This window comes from Morone saxatilis, unplaced genomic scaffold, assembly GCF_004916995.1.
Source record: "Morone saxatilis isolate NCDOM2014 unplaced genomic scaffold, NCSU_SB_2.0 Contig15, whole genome shotgun sequence".
Taxonomy (NCBI): Eukaryota; Metazoa; Chordata; class Actinopteri; family Moronidae; genus Morone; species Morone saxatilis.
The window spans coordinates 20,861,938-20,880,737 of NW_023339707.1; the positions used below are offsets into that span (position 1 = coordinate 20,861,938).

Here is an 18,800-nt window from a genome sequence, read left to right on the forward strand (position 1 = left end):
TTGTGTAATACGTAAGGGGTTTTGTTCCGAAGGTAACCCGTATAGAAAATCGTTTTTTAATGTATCCCCAAATGAATCGTGGTGTTTTACTATTGCTGTGTTTTATCATTTCCTTTATCAGTGCAGAGTGCATAGAGGGGTGTTTGCAGATTCGGTCTCTTCTGTTTTTTGAATGGCTTCTCAGGATGATTTAAGAGATTAGTTGACGTAGTTGACTAATGGATCTGGCACGACTGACTTACAAGAGTTCTTTAGACCCAGAGGACAGATAGCTAAGCCTGCGATGGGGCATATATAGCATCGTTTTTTTTGTTTTTCTCTTGTTAACCAAAATCCTCAGTATTCGTTTCCTACGACTGTGATTAGTTTACTTCTGTTTCCATGAGATCACTACTGCTGTGCTGAGTGACCTCTCTGTAACTCTTTTACTGTTGTCTCTCAATCCCAGATTATTCTAGCAGATGAATGTACGGAGGCAGAAGGAAGATACTGGCACATGAAGCACTTCTGTTGTTTTGAGTGTGAGGCTGCTCTCGGTGGTCAGCGTTACATCATGAGAGAGAGTCGGCCGTACTGCTGCTCCTGCTATGAGTCCCTGTATGCAGAGTACTGCGATACCTGCGGAGAACACATAGGTACTGACTTAAGTCTAAAGAAAGTCTTTTACTGGGGTTTCTATGCAGCTAACAGCCATTATCAGTCATATTTAGCATATATAAGCAGTATACAAAACATTTAATAAAGGGTTTATAGTTGCAAGCAGGCATAAGGACATTTTTAAGTGTTAATTAATGTACAGTATTTGTCTGCAGTTATAACTTCTTTTATGAATACATATTTTGTATTATTACAACTGTGTTTTACTATATTATTATTTATTGTAAGTTTATACACCAGCCTTTGGGTGCCCACAAGAGGAATTATAGTTGTTGACAAATACACAAACATTTACATCTGCTTACAACTAATACTTCATTTTAATCAGTAGTAACTGGTAAATGTAAATAAAGCCCATTTCAGATATACAGCTCATTACGTAAATGAGATGGCAATTTAACATGTTGGTCTAATGTCTGATTAAGCGCCTGAGTTACTTTTACATAAAAAGTCATGACAGTAATCTTAGTTGTTGGACTTTCCTGTAACATTTCTGGAAAACTTCTGCATGCTGTCAGAATAATGTAAAGGCCACAGCAGCACAAGATTAAAAATTAAAAATTAAATGCATTTCTTGTTCGCTTTATTAAGAGCACTGCGTGAATGTATCACTTCATTCTCATCTTTTGCATGGCAGGAACACTGCGAACAAGCTACTTTTAAGTTGATTCATGTCAGATCAGTCTATGAAAATGACTTCTAAGCAAAAGAGGTTTAAAAAAAGCCTGCATACAACCACAATAACATTCGGACCAGCTGTCTGCCTCCTAGTTTCTTTTATCCCAGCTGCATGGGTGAAATTCCGAATATCCCAACAAAACTTAAAACCTTGTTTTACAGACAGAGGAATTCTCTAAGAAATGGTGGAAGCGGATGAAAACATTAATTTATTATTCCCTATGAGTCTGAAAAGGGCTTCAATGTCACAGATAAATGCTATGTTTTCTCCAAGTAACACAGTTCTTATCGGTAGCTATAAGTATGATGTGTCACTTGTGTGTTAATATTTAAATACACTAGTATGAAGTCACAGTTTTGTGTCATAAAAGTACAATTAGCTGAGCCAGTCAAAACTGCAGGACTCCAGATATGTATACATACTGTAGACTCACACTGAGATAATAAAGATTGAATTCTGCAGTTGACACAAATGTCGTGTGTAATCATGAGATAATTTCCTCTCAGGTATCGACCAGGGCCAGATGACATACGAGGGTCAGCACTGGCACGCCGTGGAGTCGTGTTTCTGCTGCGCCCGCTGTCAACTACCTCTGCTGGGACGTCCCTTCCTCCCTCGAGCGGGGCTCATCTTCTGCTCCAGGGCCTGTTCGCTGGGCGAGGACCCCGATAACTCGGACTCCTGTGACTCTGCGCTGCAGAGCAGACCGCCTCAGCATAGACGCTCTGGGACAGCAGAGAAACACCAGCAGCCACAGTGCGGTTCCCCACTGCAACCACTAGAGGGCATCAGACCCCCTATAACTCCTGCAAAAGACTGCATTCATACTGCAGTGGAAAACAGAGGTGATCCTAGCACATTGGTGTTATGTAGGTCACATTGCCAATAATGACTCTGTGAGTTAGAACCTCTTTAGACTATTCTCACACATTTATATGCTCTGCTTCTCTCAGGTGTCCACTGCACTGCTCCAGTTCAAAACGGTGGTCCTTCACCCAGTGGTCATCCTCATCCAAGAGGTTCCTACTCCCCTCTTCCCCACATTCATCTAGGAAATGGTTTAGGTCCGTCTTGGCCCAGCGATCTTCCACATTACAGTTTACTGCCAGGGGACTGTGGTCTCAAACCTCCTGTCAGTGGTCTAAATGGCAGTACTGGACTAACTGGTCTTAATTCAAGAGGAACCTCTACTGCTAAAGACTGTAGGAACTGGGTGGAAAGGACAAATCAAGTTATGCAAGGTATGAGAAACAAGTGCTTAATACAGAACAACACGCTGTCAGTGTTGTGTAATCTCACAACAAATTTTCTCTCCGCAGTGTTTCCTCCTCAGAAAAACTCTCATGTGAACCAACTAATTTCACCCGACTCGCCTCCCGTCCCGCCCGACCACCTGTCCATCCTCCCACCGCCTCTGCCCATCAAGTCTCGTGACTTGATGCCCCGGGAGTCGCCCCCGCCAAACCTCCCCCCACCGGAGGACAGACCCTCTGATTCTCCGCCCCCGCTGTCTCGCAGTGGCACAGCGAGGGTCAGCTTCAGAGAACCCATCAGCAGCAGCTACTCTGTTGAAGAGGACGAGGATGAAAATGAGAATGAGGAGGAGCTGCAAGAGGGCGAGGAAAACCAGCAGGATGAAGATGAAGTGGAGGGAGGTTTCGGAAGCAGGTTACATCTACAGAAAGGCATCCCGCCGCAGATGGATCTGCTGGGTGAGAAAAGGCTTTGAGAGAGTTGAATATGAACTCACTTGAAAATTTGTGAATCACTTTCATTTTGTTTTTGTCACAATTTCATTTTTCCAACCAGATGGATCCTCTTACCACCAGCGGAGTCTGCGGCGAGGGTGGAGCCGCTGCCGTATCCCCTCCGACCCTGCTCTACACCCGGGAGCAGAGAGGCGCTCCCAACGCTCGCGGCCCGACCGGCCTCGGCTGGACACCCTGGACTGGAGAGGAGACAAGGACAGGGACAAGCGAGGCTCACTGACCCTCCAGCCGGGCCAGTACAAACATGAAGACTGCTCTACATGCTCTTCATCCTCAGACTCAGAGGAAGAGGGCTTCTTCCTGGGACAGCCCATACCTCTGCCCCCGCAACTGCGAAAGCAGCAACCCGAAGACAGAGAGGGAGAGGAGGAGAAGGAGGTGCAGAGAGACAAGGGACTGAGAGGCAGCATACGGCGGAGAAGAGCTCACAGTCTTGGTGCAAAGGACAAAGATAAAAACTGTGCTATCTCCTAACCCCTAACTGCTAGAAACATCACAACACAGCATGTTGTTTTCACAATTGTGGTGCACAAGAAGAACTAATGGCCCTTCATTACTCTGGTGTTCAAGCTGTTTCATGATGGTGACGTAGTGTTAAATCCAACACCCGTGCAGACCTTTTCCAAAAGTGAACCACAGCCATCGTTCCTGACACACTACTTAGCAAAGGGAAGCACAATAAACCTCAAAGTTTTATGGTATTGACTTCTCATTGTTGGACTTTGAGATGTTGCAGTGTAGAAAATGATGTATGAGTCACGTGAGTAGTGAAGAATGTGGAGTGATTATTGGTAAATTTGGATTATATTTCGACATACAAGAGACTGTGTGAGAGAGTGCTGTGTTGCAGTTTGTCAGAACAGCACCTGATGTGAAATGTTACTGCTTTTTAACATCACCATCATTTACATATGCAAACCTCCAGTAGCACGTATGACCAGGAACTGACCGCACACTGCGCCACCAGTGGTTTGTAAAAGGAATATTAAATATGTTATTTTTAACTCTACTGTAACCATTTTTATGTGCTCTTATGTGCAATTTTTATATGGCTGTAATATATTACAGTTATACTAAATACTAAATGGCCAAATATTATGGGATGGAGTTTGATGGCTTAAGAGATCTGTGGTGGTTTTATGCTTTGAAAATCAAAAAGGATCGTCAAGGTATCACAGGAGGTTAAGTTTGTCGCGTGTGTGTTGTATAGTCCAAACGAAATAATGGAAAATTTGTATGACGTGCATTCATGTTTTTAATCAAAGTAACACTTTAAGGTCATTTATTTTTATATACTTGGTGTAGGTCGCTGTTCTTTCTTGTTTTATTGCTGGTAAAAGGAGGAGATATTAATGACAGTTTCTGTTTCTCTTGATTGTGTGAGACAATTTTATGGTGATATTAAATTTGTCTAAATTGTTATTGTGCACTTTATTCCACACACAGACCTTTGAACCGTTCAAAGTGTGTCAGATAGTGTCAATGAATTGTGATACCAGCGTGCACACAAAGTGCTTATCATACTGCTGGCAACCTAAAACAATGGCAGGGTCACGTGACTAAAAAGAAGTCAGCTTATAACCTTGTAGGAGGGTTATTGGACCAATCAGCATGAGGCGGGGGCGGGCTCAGCAGAGCACACATGAGTTGTCAAACAGGTTTGTCTTGAGCTGCTAAGTACTTTCAAACATTCTCCTGAACAGGACAGCACTGTGTTCACTGGGCTAAAACCACAAACCCAGGAGAGTCTCAGGAGACCCAACAGGGACCTACAAGGTGAGTTTTCTGTAGAAATGCCAGAAAAACAACCTACGCCTCCATACAGGCAGACCTTGAGCTTGTCAGGGCAAGACTAGAATGTAGGCCTTGAGTATATGTGGGACATTTTTATGTGTTTACCTGGCCTTTTGTGTTTCTGTTTCATTTGTCTTCGGCTTCCTGCTTCGCTCAATGTTTGTCATTTACTCACAATAGCAGAACATGCCAGCACTTGACTCAGAAACACTAAATTAGTAGCTCTATTTTTGTTTGTCTGACCCACCTCTTGACATTCCTCTTTGGTTTGTAATGACACCAGCCTGATACCTTAATGATATGTGTCACGGTGCTGGCTGTCTCTCCTGGTAAAGGGAGATCACATTGTTTTGTTGGAGAGGGGGGTAGATATCTGTAAGGTAAGAATTGGAGGTACCGAAACGTTTGTATGAAGCTCTATCAGCAGGAGTTTGGCTTGGCTCAGACTGGAATGGCAAATATGTAGAGAATGTGACTGGCAGATGCAGATTGTTTAAGCGGCACATTTCAAACACATAGAATCTTTAAGTATATACAGCAGTGCAGGATGAGAGCCTGTATTCATCAAGCTGACTATTATGACCTTCGTCACAGTTAGAGGTTTATAGGTGTGCACAAAGAGGGATGGGTCAACAGATGCTGAGTTGCACCCCTTTGTTATGACTTTACTTAACCTACAGAGGTTTGTAGTCCAGGAAGAAGTCCGTTACAAACCCTGGCAACTGACTGCTTTATTTAAAGATGGGGAGTCATTGTTCCTATAGCAGCTGTTGGTGTGTGTGTGATCTGCTGTGTATTGCCTCCAGACAATAGCTTGTTGACAGCTGTTCTGATGCACCTCCCCATCACCCCTCACACACACACACACACACACTTCTGCCACTCTTTTCACAGGCCTTCTACTGACTGAAAATGAAGTGTCAGTTTTATTGTGTGTTTGTCTGCAGAGAGATGGATGACTGCGAGTTATTGTTCAAATCTGTCTGTGCTGGCAGCCAATGAACTTGCAAGATAGAGAAGGCTTCAGGAGGCTCATTGGCTGCAGCTGTATAGAATGGGGTGGGGTTTATGGGTGTAGTGACTTTTTGGAGTTGGCTGTGTCCTGTCTGTGTTAGACGAGTCTGAAACAGGGATGCTTGCTTGTCGTATGAGGTAAATGTCTTTGTCGACTGTTTATTTCAGGTCTTTATTGAGCTGTCTTTCCTTCATATACTCTCCTGACTGATGTGTCTCTCTTCCACAGGATGTCAAGGGTCCAACTGTGATGCTGACGTTACATCTCTTCAAAAAGGAGTGGAGCTCATCATGAGACAGCTATACAGACGCACAAATACAGGATAACGTCTGCAGAACAAATGATATTTATTTCAAATCAGCCAAGGAGGAAGCTTTAAACCGAAAGTGCAAAGGGACAGGTACTACTAGTTATACAAAATGCCTTTGGAGACTCTCCAACGCCCGGTGAGAAAACCGGTGAGGACTGCTGTAGCTGCTACACCACCACGCTTGCGGCCCCAGGGGCCAGTGGGGCCAGACTTCTACCGGCAGTTCCCGACAGCAGCGGGCAGACCAAAGCAGAGCGCGGTGGAGAGGCTAGAAGCGGACAAGGCTAAATATGTTAAGAGTCAGGTGGCTCTTTCTAAACAGCAGCCAGTCAGGGCTCCTGATGTGCGGAAGCCTCTGCTAAGCCCCGGCACCGCTCTGCGACCCACCAGGAAGACACCGACCCCAATGAAAACAAAGAAGGAGGGAGTCCAGCTTGACTTGGAGCATCTAAGTAACCTGATCAGTGGTGTGAATGATGGGCCTCAATCCAGTGCTACTGTAAACTCAGAGGACAGTAAAGCTCCTGCCACACCTTCACACAGCTTTCCTTGCCCCACACCTGCAGGAGCACAGCAGAAAAAGGAGAGACCGTGTCCACCTCCCCGCCACGACTGGTCCAGTCCTGCTAAGGTGAGATTAAAAGCCTCTGGACCTGCCAGGGTAGAGAGTCCCAGCTCTCCTGGGTCTCCAGCTGCAGGGACCGTACGCAGGGTGGATGTCATGCCTCAGGCCAGCCCTGTGAGGACACCCTGCAGACCACCTCAGTACATCCGGCAGCCCCTCCAGCCCATACCTTTACATTCCCAGTTTCCACTCCGCCCGGCTACTTCACACCTGCGTCTCTTTCACCTCAGAACAACAGCAGGTCCTTCTCCTCTGAAACCTGTTGTAGCTCCATCGAAACCTGACGACCCTCCCTCTTCTCCAGGTGGAACCCCTGTCCCTGCTACACCTCCCCCCAGCCTCCCTCTTCTCCCTCCTCCCTCCCCGGCAATTACGCGTTTGTCTTCTTCGAGCTCCAGGAAGCGCCCTTCTCTCACCCGGTCTAAATCAGACATGAGTGATCGGTGCTCCAGAGCCGGCACAGAGCTGGAGCGCTTCTTCAACCTGTGTGGTCTGGACCCTGCAGACCTGCAGGAGTGGGCTGGATCTAGTTCTGACATTGTGTCCATGGCCCGCTTCCGCAGTGTGAGTGCTCCAGGGTCTGAGTGTGCAGGCTCAGGCAGAGAGGATGAAGGTGAGGAGGAGGAGGAAGCAGCCAATGCTGCAGGGCGTGTTCCCTACGGTGTTTCTGTTATTGAGAGAAATGCAAGAGTGATCAAATGGCTGTATGGACTCCGTCATGCCAAAGACAATTCAAGTAAAAGCACCAATTTATAGGATGGTGTTAAATGGTCTAAAATAAGCTTTAAAACAGAAGTAAATTTCAGTGTGTCTGCAAAACACATTAAGTGATGGGATCCTGTGATTAAACTGGTAGTAAACTGATGTGGTGATATAATGATGGATGATGGAAGTAATTCACTTCCCTTGTTGTTTGTTTTGATCAGGTTTTTTGTTGTTTTTTTTATTTTTTATTTTACAAAATTTGAAATTTGATGAAATGTGCTATTGAAGAACAGAAACAGTTTTTGTTAATTTGAGAAATTCTCAATATGTTTTGTTATTTTGACTTTTCAAATGTGTCTTTGTGCGTGTGTCACATTGGGGATGTCGTGGTGTCATCTCTGGCTGTAAATGTGCGGCATTAAAGATTGAATGATGCAAGCATCTTGTTTGTTACTGATTTATTTTACAGAACCACAACAGTGATACATTTGGTCAGAGTGTGCTCTGACCAAATGTATCACAAAGTCCATATCAATGTATGTAATGTATGGAGTTGCTTTGAAACAGCTCTTCATTTTGCTAACTATGAAGTTGCTGATTATGAAATTGTCAGAAAGAGGAAGAACAGGACCAACAGGCGTCATTTAATGGAGGAAATGTTCACTGCTGTTCCACAAGAGGTCAGAGCAGTCCATACTGACACATACTATTGCTCTGTGCAGGAATACCTCTGATTTCTTACTGATCTCTGAAAACCGTGGCCCTTTTTTCCTTTTCTTAGATGAACAGAGAAAATACTAACAGTATTTTTATTTTTTTTTATTTTGCACTTTTTAATTCTGCATTAGGAGGAGCTGGAACTGGGGTCAGATGTGGGACAAAAAAGTAAAAATATAACTGAATTTAAACTTTGAAAAGCTCCAAACCAGGTTTTAAAATTATCTATCTATCTATTTATACATCTATACGTATCATTAGAGTTCATATGTGGCATTTAAAAGTGACCTGCAGCCAGTTAAACCTTTCGAACATACAGTAAAAATCATTAATAAATTGTTTTTTGTGAAGTAACACATACATAATAGAACTGTTGTTGAGTTCCTTCATTCTTAGTGTGAATATGAGCAGGTGGGTGGATAAGAGCACCTCACCTCACAAGTTGTTCAACCAGATTCCAGCGTCAAATAAGTAGTGGTAGTGTGTCCGACTGTTGCTCCGTATTGTGGTGTTATTCCAGGGATGGGTTGTCTTAAGACTTTTACAAATCAAGTCCAGATATTAAAGAATCAGTTATTAAGACAGACCACGGACAGAGACTCATGCAGCGAAGATCAGCAGAGGGTAAATTTTCCAAATTTAATATTTCTCTTCTCCTTCTGCTTTTGCATTCATATTCAAAGCAGGAAAACATTCAACTTTTCAGTGTAGATTTTGCAGGAGTCATTAGTACTAGTTGAACTCAGATGTTGACTACAGATGATGTTATTTTTAAATTCACCCCTTGTGGCAACTGTATTGCAGTTTTTGCTGGGTTGTTCTGATGCAGAGAAACACACACAACACAGTGCATCAAATAACCCTTGATTTAAATGGAGGTACACAAATCTGACTGCCTAAAATATTCTAGTTTTGGAAACAATATCATTTTTTGTACCACATGCTCTCAAAATTGCACTTCTTATCTTACCTGTCTTTGACATCGGGCTCATAGACTTTAATCCACATCACCTATTGTTATATTCTACAGCCACAAGAGAACTTTATTTGGAAGAAGAATTGAAAGAAATGTGAGCAGGAGACTCTCATTTGAAGGATTTCACTGTGATAGTTGTGTGACTAAACTAAAGAGATGACAACCAGAAAAGTTAGTTGGCAGAATTTAAAGAATGTAGAGAAACTTTCTAAATACACAAAATCAGCTAAATGTTTGAACTCATGTTTCAGTGGTTACACAGACAACAGTAACTCTTCCCTCCACCTTCCTGTCTGCTCTCTGGTCTTCACAGGGGTCGGGGGGGATTCCTCTAGCCAGGAAGGTGTGTTATGCTGTGGGTGGGGTCCCATATCAGATTACCACAGTAGCTATAGGTGTTTCCCTGCAGATCTTTCTTCTGGATGTTGTGCAGGTAAAGATCACGGCTTACAAAAACAACCACTTGTTTTTCTTAACTATACCGTCTTGCCTCCTGTATGTGTCTGAATTTCAAAATAAAGCATCTCGCTGTCTCACAGATGGAGGCCTCCTATGTTTCCATGATTTTATTTGTGAGTCGAGCCTGGGATGCTGTGACTGACCCCGTGGTTGGATATCTGGTGGGCCGTAGTAACTGGACGCCCGTCGGCAAACTCACTCCATGGTTGGTTGGTTGGTGGAGCCGAATGTTTAACACACTTCATCTTGAATTAATCTGTGATTCATCCTGCGGCGCTGTATTCAACAGAGCCAACCATGTTTATCTCACAGGCTGGTTCTTTCCACGCCATTTGGTGTGCTGTCCTATCTGCTGCTGTGGTTTGTGCCACAAGGCTCAGTGTCAAAGGCGCTCAGTGTGCTGTGGTTCCTTACTGCAGCCTGCCTGTTTGAGACCCTCATGAGTGTAAGTCAGTGTAAGTGTTACTGGCACTTCCCATTCCTTTCAGAATCAGAATCAGAATCAGAAATACTTTAATAATACCTTTACCCCAATTAGTACAATTTTGAGGCATATATCTGAGTATTTTCATTTTATGTTACTTTATACTTCTTTTTCACTACATTTCAGAGGGAAATATTGTATTTTTAAAGGACCAGTGTGTAGGATTGAGTGGCATCTAGTGGTTTTTCCATTTTGGGCAAATACAAACATGGTGGCCTCATTAGCAGTGGACCTGCCCCCTTTGCAGATAAAAACAGCTCATTTTAAGGTAACAAAAACAAAACAATTGCTATATTCAGTTCATTGTACACTAATGAAAACATACCGATAAATATTAGATTCCATTTCTGACAATAGATCCTCCTAAATGTTACACTGGATCTTTAAGTCCACTACATTTATCTGACAACTCCCTTTTTAGTTGCTTTTCAAATATAGATTTTATAGGACCCTCATCACAAATTTCAGATGTCTATGAGTTGTTAGCATTAGCCAATATTTCCCCCAAAAATTAAAGATTGGAGAAAAGTAAAAACAATTCATATAGATTTTTGTATCTTTTTTCTCTTTTTTCTATTTATCATCCCATAACTCCTCAGATTTATGTTGTGACTCTTTGGAGGCGCCCAACTTCTCAGTTGGGAACCACCTGACTTTAAGGTCCAGTGTAACATTTAGGAGAATCTGTTGGCAGAAATTGAATATTCATAACATTGAACATTCATAGGTATGTTTTCATTAGTGTATACTCACCTGAATATAGGAATTGTTGTGTTTTTGTTACCTTAGAATGAGAAATTTGTATCTACAGGATGCTGCAGGTCGCCTTCTACTGAGGATGCCATGTTGAACTGCCATATTTCTACAGTAGCCCAGAACGGACAAACCAAACTGGCTGTAGAAAGGGCTTTTTGTGTTTTGCAGCCACTGTAGTTTCTCCTACACTTCTCATTTCCTCATTGTTGACATTGTTGTTCTGGTACTTTTACTTCAGTCAAAACCCATTTCTTTGTCATCTATCGATCTTTTTGCCCCCACTACAGAGCTCTTTTTCTCTATCTTTCTCACGTCACCATGGTGACAGAATTTGTTATGTCACTGTTGCTTCAGCCATTTTGCTCCAAGCTGTGTCACCATGGCTACCGAGTTTCACACCGCTCATGTGCTGTCAGTTGGCCTCATGTTTTCCCCTGTCATCCATTAACAGTGCTACAACGTTCCTTACCTCTCCCTCAGCATGTTCCTGGGGGGAGATCGCAGAGACAGAGACTCTGCCACAGCCTACAGTAAGAGTACAGACACTCATCTCAGATCCTTATTCTCAGGTCAAGCCGAACAAAATGTGGACCAGGATTTCCCCCCTCACACGCCTTGTCCTCTTCGCTTTGACTCTGTCTTTCTCTGGCAGGAATGAGCGTGGAAATGCTGGCGATGCTGTTGGCTTCTGTAATTCAGGGTCAAGTTGTAGCTGTGTACAACAAAGAGAAACAAAATGTCTGTCAACATTTGGACCATGAAACACCTCAAAGCACATCTTCACCACAGAACGCATCCCTGCAGGAAACGGTAGATCCTGAACCTAAAGCGTTATATAAACTAACTGAACTGAGATAACGCTCACATTTCTCTAGCAGCCCAGCAGCATTTCTTTAGCATTGTACTCACACAGTCCCAGGGATATCTTGTTACCCTGTAATTTACTGCCCTTAGCTCAACATAGGCATTGTTGTGTGTTCATCTGTGTGTGTGTGTGTGTGTGTGTGTGTGTACATGTGTTCTCAGGATTTTGTTGTTGTTACACAACTGCAGTGTTAAGAAGAACCAGACTAGATTTATTAGAAATAGATGACCTAAGTGTATTTTGAAAAACAACAATTAATTTAAACTATGTAAGTAATTATGCCGGACTAAAGGAACAGTTCCACATTGTGGTATCAAGCTTCTTTAAATCTCTGCAAGAAATCTAAACTAAAAACTAAAACTAGGCCTGAAGAAACATTTTAATTAACTAAAATAAAAGTAGGCTTAAGAAAAACTAAACAAAGACTAACTGAAACAATATTATGTACTTGAAAAAAATTAAAAATATACAGGAAATGTTTTAGTAATTGTCAAATTAGTCAACACAATAAACACAAGGAGGCGTTGGTGCAAATGGTTTTGAGACTGCGATGTCTAAATTAATGTGAGTCAATGTTTTTGTATTGTAATACCTATTCTGACAAATGCTCCAAAATTATAATAATAATTAAAAAAAAAACTAAATCCAATACTGAAACTAATAAAAACTAAACATTTTCAAACAATACAAAGTAAACTGAAACCAACAAACCCATTCTGGAAACTAAATAAAACTAAACTGACTGGAAATGAAATTAAAAACAAAATACAAATAAAAAGTAATGGAAAATACTATAATAACTCTGCTTTGAGCACAAGTTGAAATGGTCATTTATAATCATGAATGTGTATACTCTGAATACTTTGAAGTGGGATAACTTGATCTAAAGGCAAAGTAATCCCAAACATATGAGGATTATGTTACATAACTGAATAGCAAACATTGTAAGCCTCTGGGTATGTGTTTGTTGACAGCATAATTGTGCTTTATTTATCTTTAAATGTTTAGTGTGTGTTTTTTTGCCCCCAGCATAAGGCTTTCCTGACCTCAGCTCTGGTCATGGGTGCCTTGTTTTTCCTCTGCAGCCTGGTTCTCTTCCTGGGGGTGCAGGAGCAGCGAGGTGAGTCATTCAGAAGTGGCCAATGCTAATAACACTATGAATAAAAAAATATATTATTGTTGTTTAGCTGCTTTGCGTAGCTGTAATGTATTCCAGCAGAATGTTTCCATCACAATTTCACAAATATTTCACTCTCCTTCCTTATAATTTCATTTTATTTTCAGCGCCTGTCTGCTCTGATGAGAAAGTACGACCATCCTATCTGACCTCACTGAAGTTGCTGATATGTCACAAACCTTACCAACGACTGGTGCTTGGCTTTGTGTTCAGTGCACTTGCATTTCAGGTACAGTTTGATCTCATAGTGGTTGTGTCACATTCCTCTAAACCACAACTCTGATGAAGTAAAGAGAGCTTCATAAGCTAATAATCATTTTATAATGATCTTTTTTCATATCCATATCTGCACTTGTTTTTTTGATATTTCTTTCTCCATATTCTCTATATTTAATGGCTATCAACAATGTGCAAAATATACCACAGCTTTCGGGGAGCTCTCTTTTTTTAGGGATGGGGTGCTTTTTCTGATCTTTGAGTAAAAGTGAGTGGATTTTATGATATTGTGGGGCTATGGTGATGGCAAGAATAGCAAGCATGAGTATCTTTATTAAAATGAATTAGATGAATCATACAGAGACCACCCAAAATGTCACCAATCATGTTTTAAGGGAGCACAACAGCACCAGTTACACCTTTTTATAAAAGCACAACATGTGTTTTTGTCCTGTATCTGTTATCTCAGATGGCATTGGGTAACTTTGCACTCTTCTGCAGTCATGCTGCTGGGCTGGGAGCCCAGTTCCAGCACCTCCTACTGGTTCTACTGGTGAGATACAACTAGAATCACACACTCTGCTCACCAAGATGCTTATAAATGCAACATCTCAACAGCCCTTTCAAGGATTTCACATGATTAAAAGATGAATGTTTCCACAGGCTTCTGCCTCTATAGCAGTTCCTCTGTGGCAAGCAGTTCTTCTGAGAATTGGAAAAAAGGCCACAGTTTTCATCGGATTATCAGTAAGCAATCACACATATTCTTATACAATAATCCGAATGAGAGTCATGTACCACATCTTCAAAATCACCTTCTTATCTGTGAGGCCCTGTCTCTCTCAGCTCTTCATCCCAGCAGCGATTATAGTTGCCTGTGTTCCCGGTAACCTGCCAGTCTTCATGACTATGTGCATTCTGATGGGATTCAGCGTGGCGACCATATTCTTGCTACCCTGGTGAGTCAGCTCCCAGCTAGGACACAAAGTTCTCAGTCCTTTCCAAGGCCCCTGTCAGATCTAATTAGTGTCAGAACTGAATGCGGTGCACATGAATCATTCACATTGCCCACCTGACCCTGGCCTGTGATGAATATTCTAGCAAAGATGTGTTTTGTTGACTGCAGCTCCGCTCATCTAAATTGACATGGGTTAGGGTTAGTGTTTTGACATGTGATATGTCAGCTTGTTGTGTATCGGCTATTAGGTCTATGCTCCCCGATGTGGTGGACGACTTTGCTGTGAGACATCCGTCCTGCAAAGACCTGGAGCCTCTGTTTTTCTCCTGCTACGCCTTCTGCAGTAAGCTGGCGGGAGGCCTGTCCGTTGGAATCTCAACCATGACATTACAGTGAGTCAGTCCTCCCTCCACTCACTTTATGTGTTACGTGTGTACATCTCTTGGTTCATCACATTTTCCCTGTCTGCAGATTTGTGGGCTACAGAGCGGGTGCGTGTAACCATGGTGACAGAGTGGTGATGGCTCTGATTGTGCTGTTCTCACCAGTTCCCATCGCACTTCTGCTGATAGGGATGGTCTTTTTTCACTCCTACCCAATCAATGAGAGGCAATCTTTACAGCTCCGGGAACAACTGACCACAGTTCAGTAAGTGGCTTTTCGGGTGAATTATCCTCTCAAGAGATGAAGGCCACCGATGGTTCCTGATGTTTAAAGTGCTTATAATGATTTTATATAACAATGATGGTTATTAAATGTTCAAATTATGCATCATAGTGATCAACCTACAGAAAATAATGATGTAAATCTGCAGCTTTATATGATGATGAGGATATTTTATTATCAGCTCAAATCTGATCCATTTTCCACATGACAGGAAAGACATAAATTAAGTGAAGAGATAACCATACAGACATTTTAAGATAACATTTCAAACACAGAAGACAGCTCAACTGTTACTTAACAGATGGTTCACTCCCACTGCTCCTGTAGTGTTGTTTTCTGCTGCAGCTGTTTCAGCAAAAAAATAAACTCTTAAAAACTACTTTAGTGACTTGTTGGTGAACATAGTGGAGCACTTAGGAAGTTAAGAGCCAGATATTTCCTTTAGGAGTTGGTAAAAGCCGAAAACTCAGCTAAAAGAGAGTGAACATTGGACCTACATTCATCAGGTTGACAGACACATGACTCCAAATGACTGTTTTTGCCCAAATGGCAAGTTCGCAGTCAGAGGTCTAGATATCAAATAGCAGCCTGGTTATATCCAGTTTCAAAGCTATTTTCCAAAGCTTTGATGTTAGCATTACTACTGCGCTACAAGTCAATGGGATATTAAAGAAATTATTTGACATATTGGTAAATGAGCTTATCCCCCTTTCTTCCTGAGAGTTAGATGAGAAGACTGACACCACTTTGTATGCTACCTGAAGCTACAAAGAGCAACTGGTTAGCTTAGCTTAGCATAAAGAGCAGAAATAGGGCAAACCAGCTATTTATTATATATGTTATATGTTATGTTGTTTGATTAATCCACACAAGACAGACGTGTGAAATGAGATATTGCTAATCGGTGAGCTTCAGAGGAGTTGGTAGGCTTTTGTTCAGATTTTCCAAAACCCTTAAACCATGAACACACTGACTAGTCAAACAAATGTAAAACATGCACTGAAATAGCTGCAGAACAATAACAGCTTTGTGATTTTGCATATATGCACAGACTGTTCTCACTCTTTCAGGATTAATTATATCAATAGAGACACTGTAATTCATATTTCTATGAAACCTCTTGCAACACATCTTCCTTGTAGTAATATCTATGTATATTATCATAGCATCATTTTCAAAAACAGCATCACATTTATCAGATTACTGTATATGTCAGTAAAAACAACTTCATAGTGACATACATGTTTTGATTCATTAATATTCTTTGTTTTTCCTCCAGCACAGAAGCTACATCATCCTTGTCAGCCCCGGGAGAAAACTCAGAGCAGCCAACAATTGTGCAGCAGCCCCATGCTGGTGTGACATCAACTTCACATTATAACACAAAGACAGACGCGTCATACAAGTCAAATTCCTCACCAGGTTGTTACAATTATGACCAAAAATGCTCAGTCAAGTCATCTGTCCTTTCCAATGTATCCAAGAGCCCCTCCGGACAATACAGGCGGCCTAAATCAGTTGTCCAGTCAAATGTTAATCCGCAAAAGCAGAGCCCACACTGGCACTCTGGAGACGATAAATTGGGCAAAAATTTCCCTAAAAATGACCCCGGGCCTTTCTCTAGCAGGCCAAATATGAAATCTAAAGTGTCGTGGGTGTAGTCTGACACCTCTAAGTGATAATTTGACATTTTGGGAGCTTTTTTTTTACTTTCTTGCAGAGAGCTCTCATGTCTGTACGTTAAATACGAAACTACTGGAAACAGCTAGCCTAGCTTTGACCAAAGATAAGAAAATGTCACGTACCAGCACCTCTATAAAGTTCACTGATTAACACGTTAAACCTTGTTTGTTCTATCCGTACAAAAACTGAAGGGTAGAAATGACAAGTTGTTCCTTGTTGTCACTGTGCGGTTGCTAGGTAACAGAACATAACTTCCTGGATAACCTCAATGTGTTGTTTTCACATCTCTGTTTGTGTATGAACTAAATTAACAACCTACAGTATAACATGTGAATTAGTCAAATATGGAGGTGCTGGAAGGCTACCTGTTTCCCCCTGCTTCCAGCCTTTATGCTAAGCTACGCTAATCTCCTCCTAAAGCTTCATATTTAGCGTTTGCAGACGTAACAGTGGTATCGATCGTCTCATCTAACGCTCAGCATTCGGTGAGATTAAATGGATGATTCTGGATCTGGCCCCCTTTCAGCTGAATCTGTGTCATCGTACTTATCCTTCTTATCCAGTATGGAGGATTATATATATATATATATATATATATATTAATACTGATTGGTTCAGAAGCACACAAATGTAAAAATAAATTCAAATTTTGATTGCTATAATTTAAAGCCCTGTTAATTATTTCCATGAATATTCCCACCAGTACATGTGCCTTTCTCTTTCACTTCTTCTAGCTGATTTAATATTATTGTTTGTCTCTGCAATGTTGTTTATTGTGATTCATGTTGAAGTCACAGCAGGTTTTTAAAAGTGTAAGTAGTCTAATCTTGTTGTCATTGTTTGCCCCATATGCTTGAAAGTTGCATTTATATTCAACGCTATGCATACGTTTTATTTGCTTACATTCACACACCTCTAAACATCCTGCACCTGTGCTCAAATTAATAAACTTTTGTCAGTAGTTATTCGTTTGTACTGTCATCGACTTCAAATCAGCTCAATACATGTCTGAATTACTCTACACACATAAAGTACAGACGTGATGGAAGCTCTCTTACCCTTAGACAAACACTTTTTACATTAGACGATCACACAGCTTGATCCCTGCATTGGGTTGGTTTTTTTAAAGTGAAATTTATTAAATGAAGGTCATCTGAGAGGTGTGACAATTTACTCGATCAGACACTTTCATCGCGTTATTTTAGGCCTCAGCAGGCAGCTGTTTTCATTGAACAAGCTTTAAATAAAAAAACACTAAGTGGAGCATTTAGCAGTCAAATACAGCGCTAAAGGAGAGTAAACACTCGACTAAATGGACAAATAAATCAGTTATTTCAGATGTAAGCAAAACAACTGCATCACAGATTAGCACCCACATCTGTTGGCAATCAAATAACCATTAATAACGTCATGATGTTACTGCGCTGCTTCTGTTTTTGCGTGATTTTAATACTATAAAACAAGGTCTCTATATACAGTGTTTATAGGGTTAAATAATCAGAAACCACCTACGTATTTCCAGCAGTGTTATCACATCACCACACACAGGCGTGGTAAAAGGAACATCAAACAATCATTCAGGTCTTGAACAATGGCCCACGTTAGGCGAAGTTCTTTGGAAGGGAAAACGAAAGCAAGCCCCCGAATGGCTACAGTGATGAGCACAGTTTGTTTTTCTGGGCATTGAGAGGTTATTGCCAATGCTCAACTTTCAGTTTAACATCCACATAAAGTGGTTTAACCTGATTAAACTGTTAGCTTGTTTGCTAACTGTCTGATCATCTGTCTGCTCCTGTTACTTTGCCTGTCAGAAGTAAAAAAAAAAAAAAAAACTACATGTACTGTGACAAACAAATCTGTTATTGATATACTGCATCTGTCCTACCGTCACACCCTCCTCTTTAGCTAGTAGGCCTTCGTCACTGCTGGCATTTTGACTAGTCAAAAGAGGAAAAACACAGGTGAAACTAATAATAACGATGGCTCTGTTTCATTTATGTGTAATGTTGTGAGACTGTGAGCACAACACGGAGCCCTGGAAGTGGAATTTGTTATTCAGCACCTGTGACTTTGCTGCTTTTTTATGTCAAAATGTCTGAGAAAAAAAGTCTGTTGATCGGCTTATAGACGGCTTATAGACATGGACGGATTATGAGACAATGGGACCCTGGCTGGACTCTGATGTGTAAAAGGGAACCAAGCCCCTCCTACACCGGAGCAAGACACCTGAAGAGAACCAACTCGACTATAAACAACACGGCTGTGTAATTTGCAGCCTGTAGTTTGTCG

The 18,800-nt window shown here is 41.6% G+C and overlaps 3 protein-coding genes across 3 annotated transcripts in view; all 3 read left to right on the plus strand.

Annotated features, from left to right (window-relative positions):
• prickle3 (prickle homolog 3) overlaps positions 1–4,521 on the plus strand; it is a 20,669-nt gene extending 16,148 nt beyond the window's left edge. The window contains exons 7-11 of the mRNA XM_035656269.1: positions 449–635; positions 1,843–2,181; positions 2,290–2,577; positions 2,656–3,048; positions 3,146–4,521. Of these exons, the coding sequence (XP_035512162.1) occupies positions 449–635; positions 1,843–2,181; positions 2,290–2,577; positions 2,656–3,048; positions 3,146–3,579 (1,641 nt within the window). The 3' untranslated portion in view covers positions 3,580–4,521. The remainder of the gene's footprint in view (positions 1–448; positions 636–1,842; positions 2,182–2,289; positions 2,578–2,655; positions 3,049–3,145) is intronic.
• A 246-nt stretch (positions 4,522–4,767) lies between these two features.
• Positions 4,768–7,978, plus strand: fam110a (family with sequence similarity 110 member A). Its single transcript, XM_035656075.1, has 2 exons — positions 4,768–4,881; positions 6,143–7,978. The coding sequence occupies exon 2, from the start codon at positions 6,334–6,336 to the stop codon at positions 7,603–7,605; it is 1,272 nt and encodes a 423-aa protein (XP_035511968.1). The 5' UTR covers positions 4,768–4,881; positions 6,143–6,333; the 3' UTR covers positions 7,606–7,978.
• Positions 7,979–9,143: 1,165 nt separating this feature from the next.
• On the plus strand, positions 9,144–14,814 carry mfsd2al2 (major facilitator superfamily domain containing 2a-like 2). The gene is made up of 13 exons (XM_035655973.1): positions 9,144–9,149; positions 9,561–9,680; positions 9,787–9,911; positions 10,019–10,151; positions 11,398–11,476; positions 11,599–11,756; positions 12,841–12,931; positions 13,096–13,217; positions 13,674–13,757; positions 13,868–13,951; positions 14,051–14,163; positions 14,411–14,554; positions 14,634–14,814. Exons 1-13 carry the CDS (start codon positions 9,144–9,146, stop codon positions 14,812–14,814), a joined length of 1,440 nt encoding a protein of 479 aa, XP_035511866.1.
• Positions 14,815–18,800: the final 3,986 nt, after the last annotated feature.

What these genes read in the sequence shown, in the direction of transcription:
- mfsd2al2 (XM_035655973.1), top strand. An exon ending in TTCTTCTGGATGTTGTGCAG is followed by an intron (nt 9,681 to 9,786) that starts GTAAAGATCACG and finishes GCTGTCTCACAG; the next exon opens with ATGGAGGCCTCCTATGTTTC. An exon ending in TGTTTGAGACCCTCATGAGT is followed by an intron (nt 10,152 to 11,397) that starts GTAAGTCAGTGT and finishes ATCCATTAACAG; the next exon opens with TGCTACAACGTTCCTTACCT.
- fam110a (XM_035656075.1), top strand. Translation starts at nt 6,334, where the DNA reads ATGCCTTTGGAGACTCTCCAACGCCCGGTGAGAAAACCGGTGAGGACT.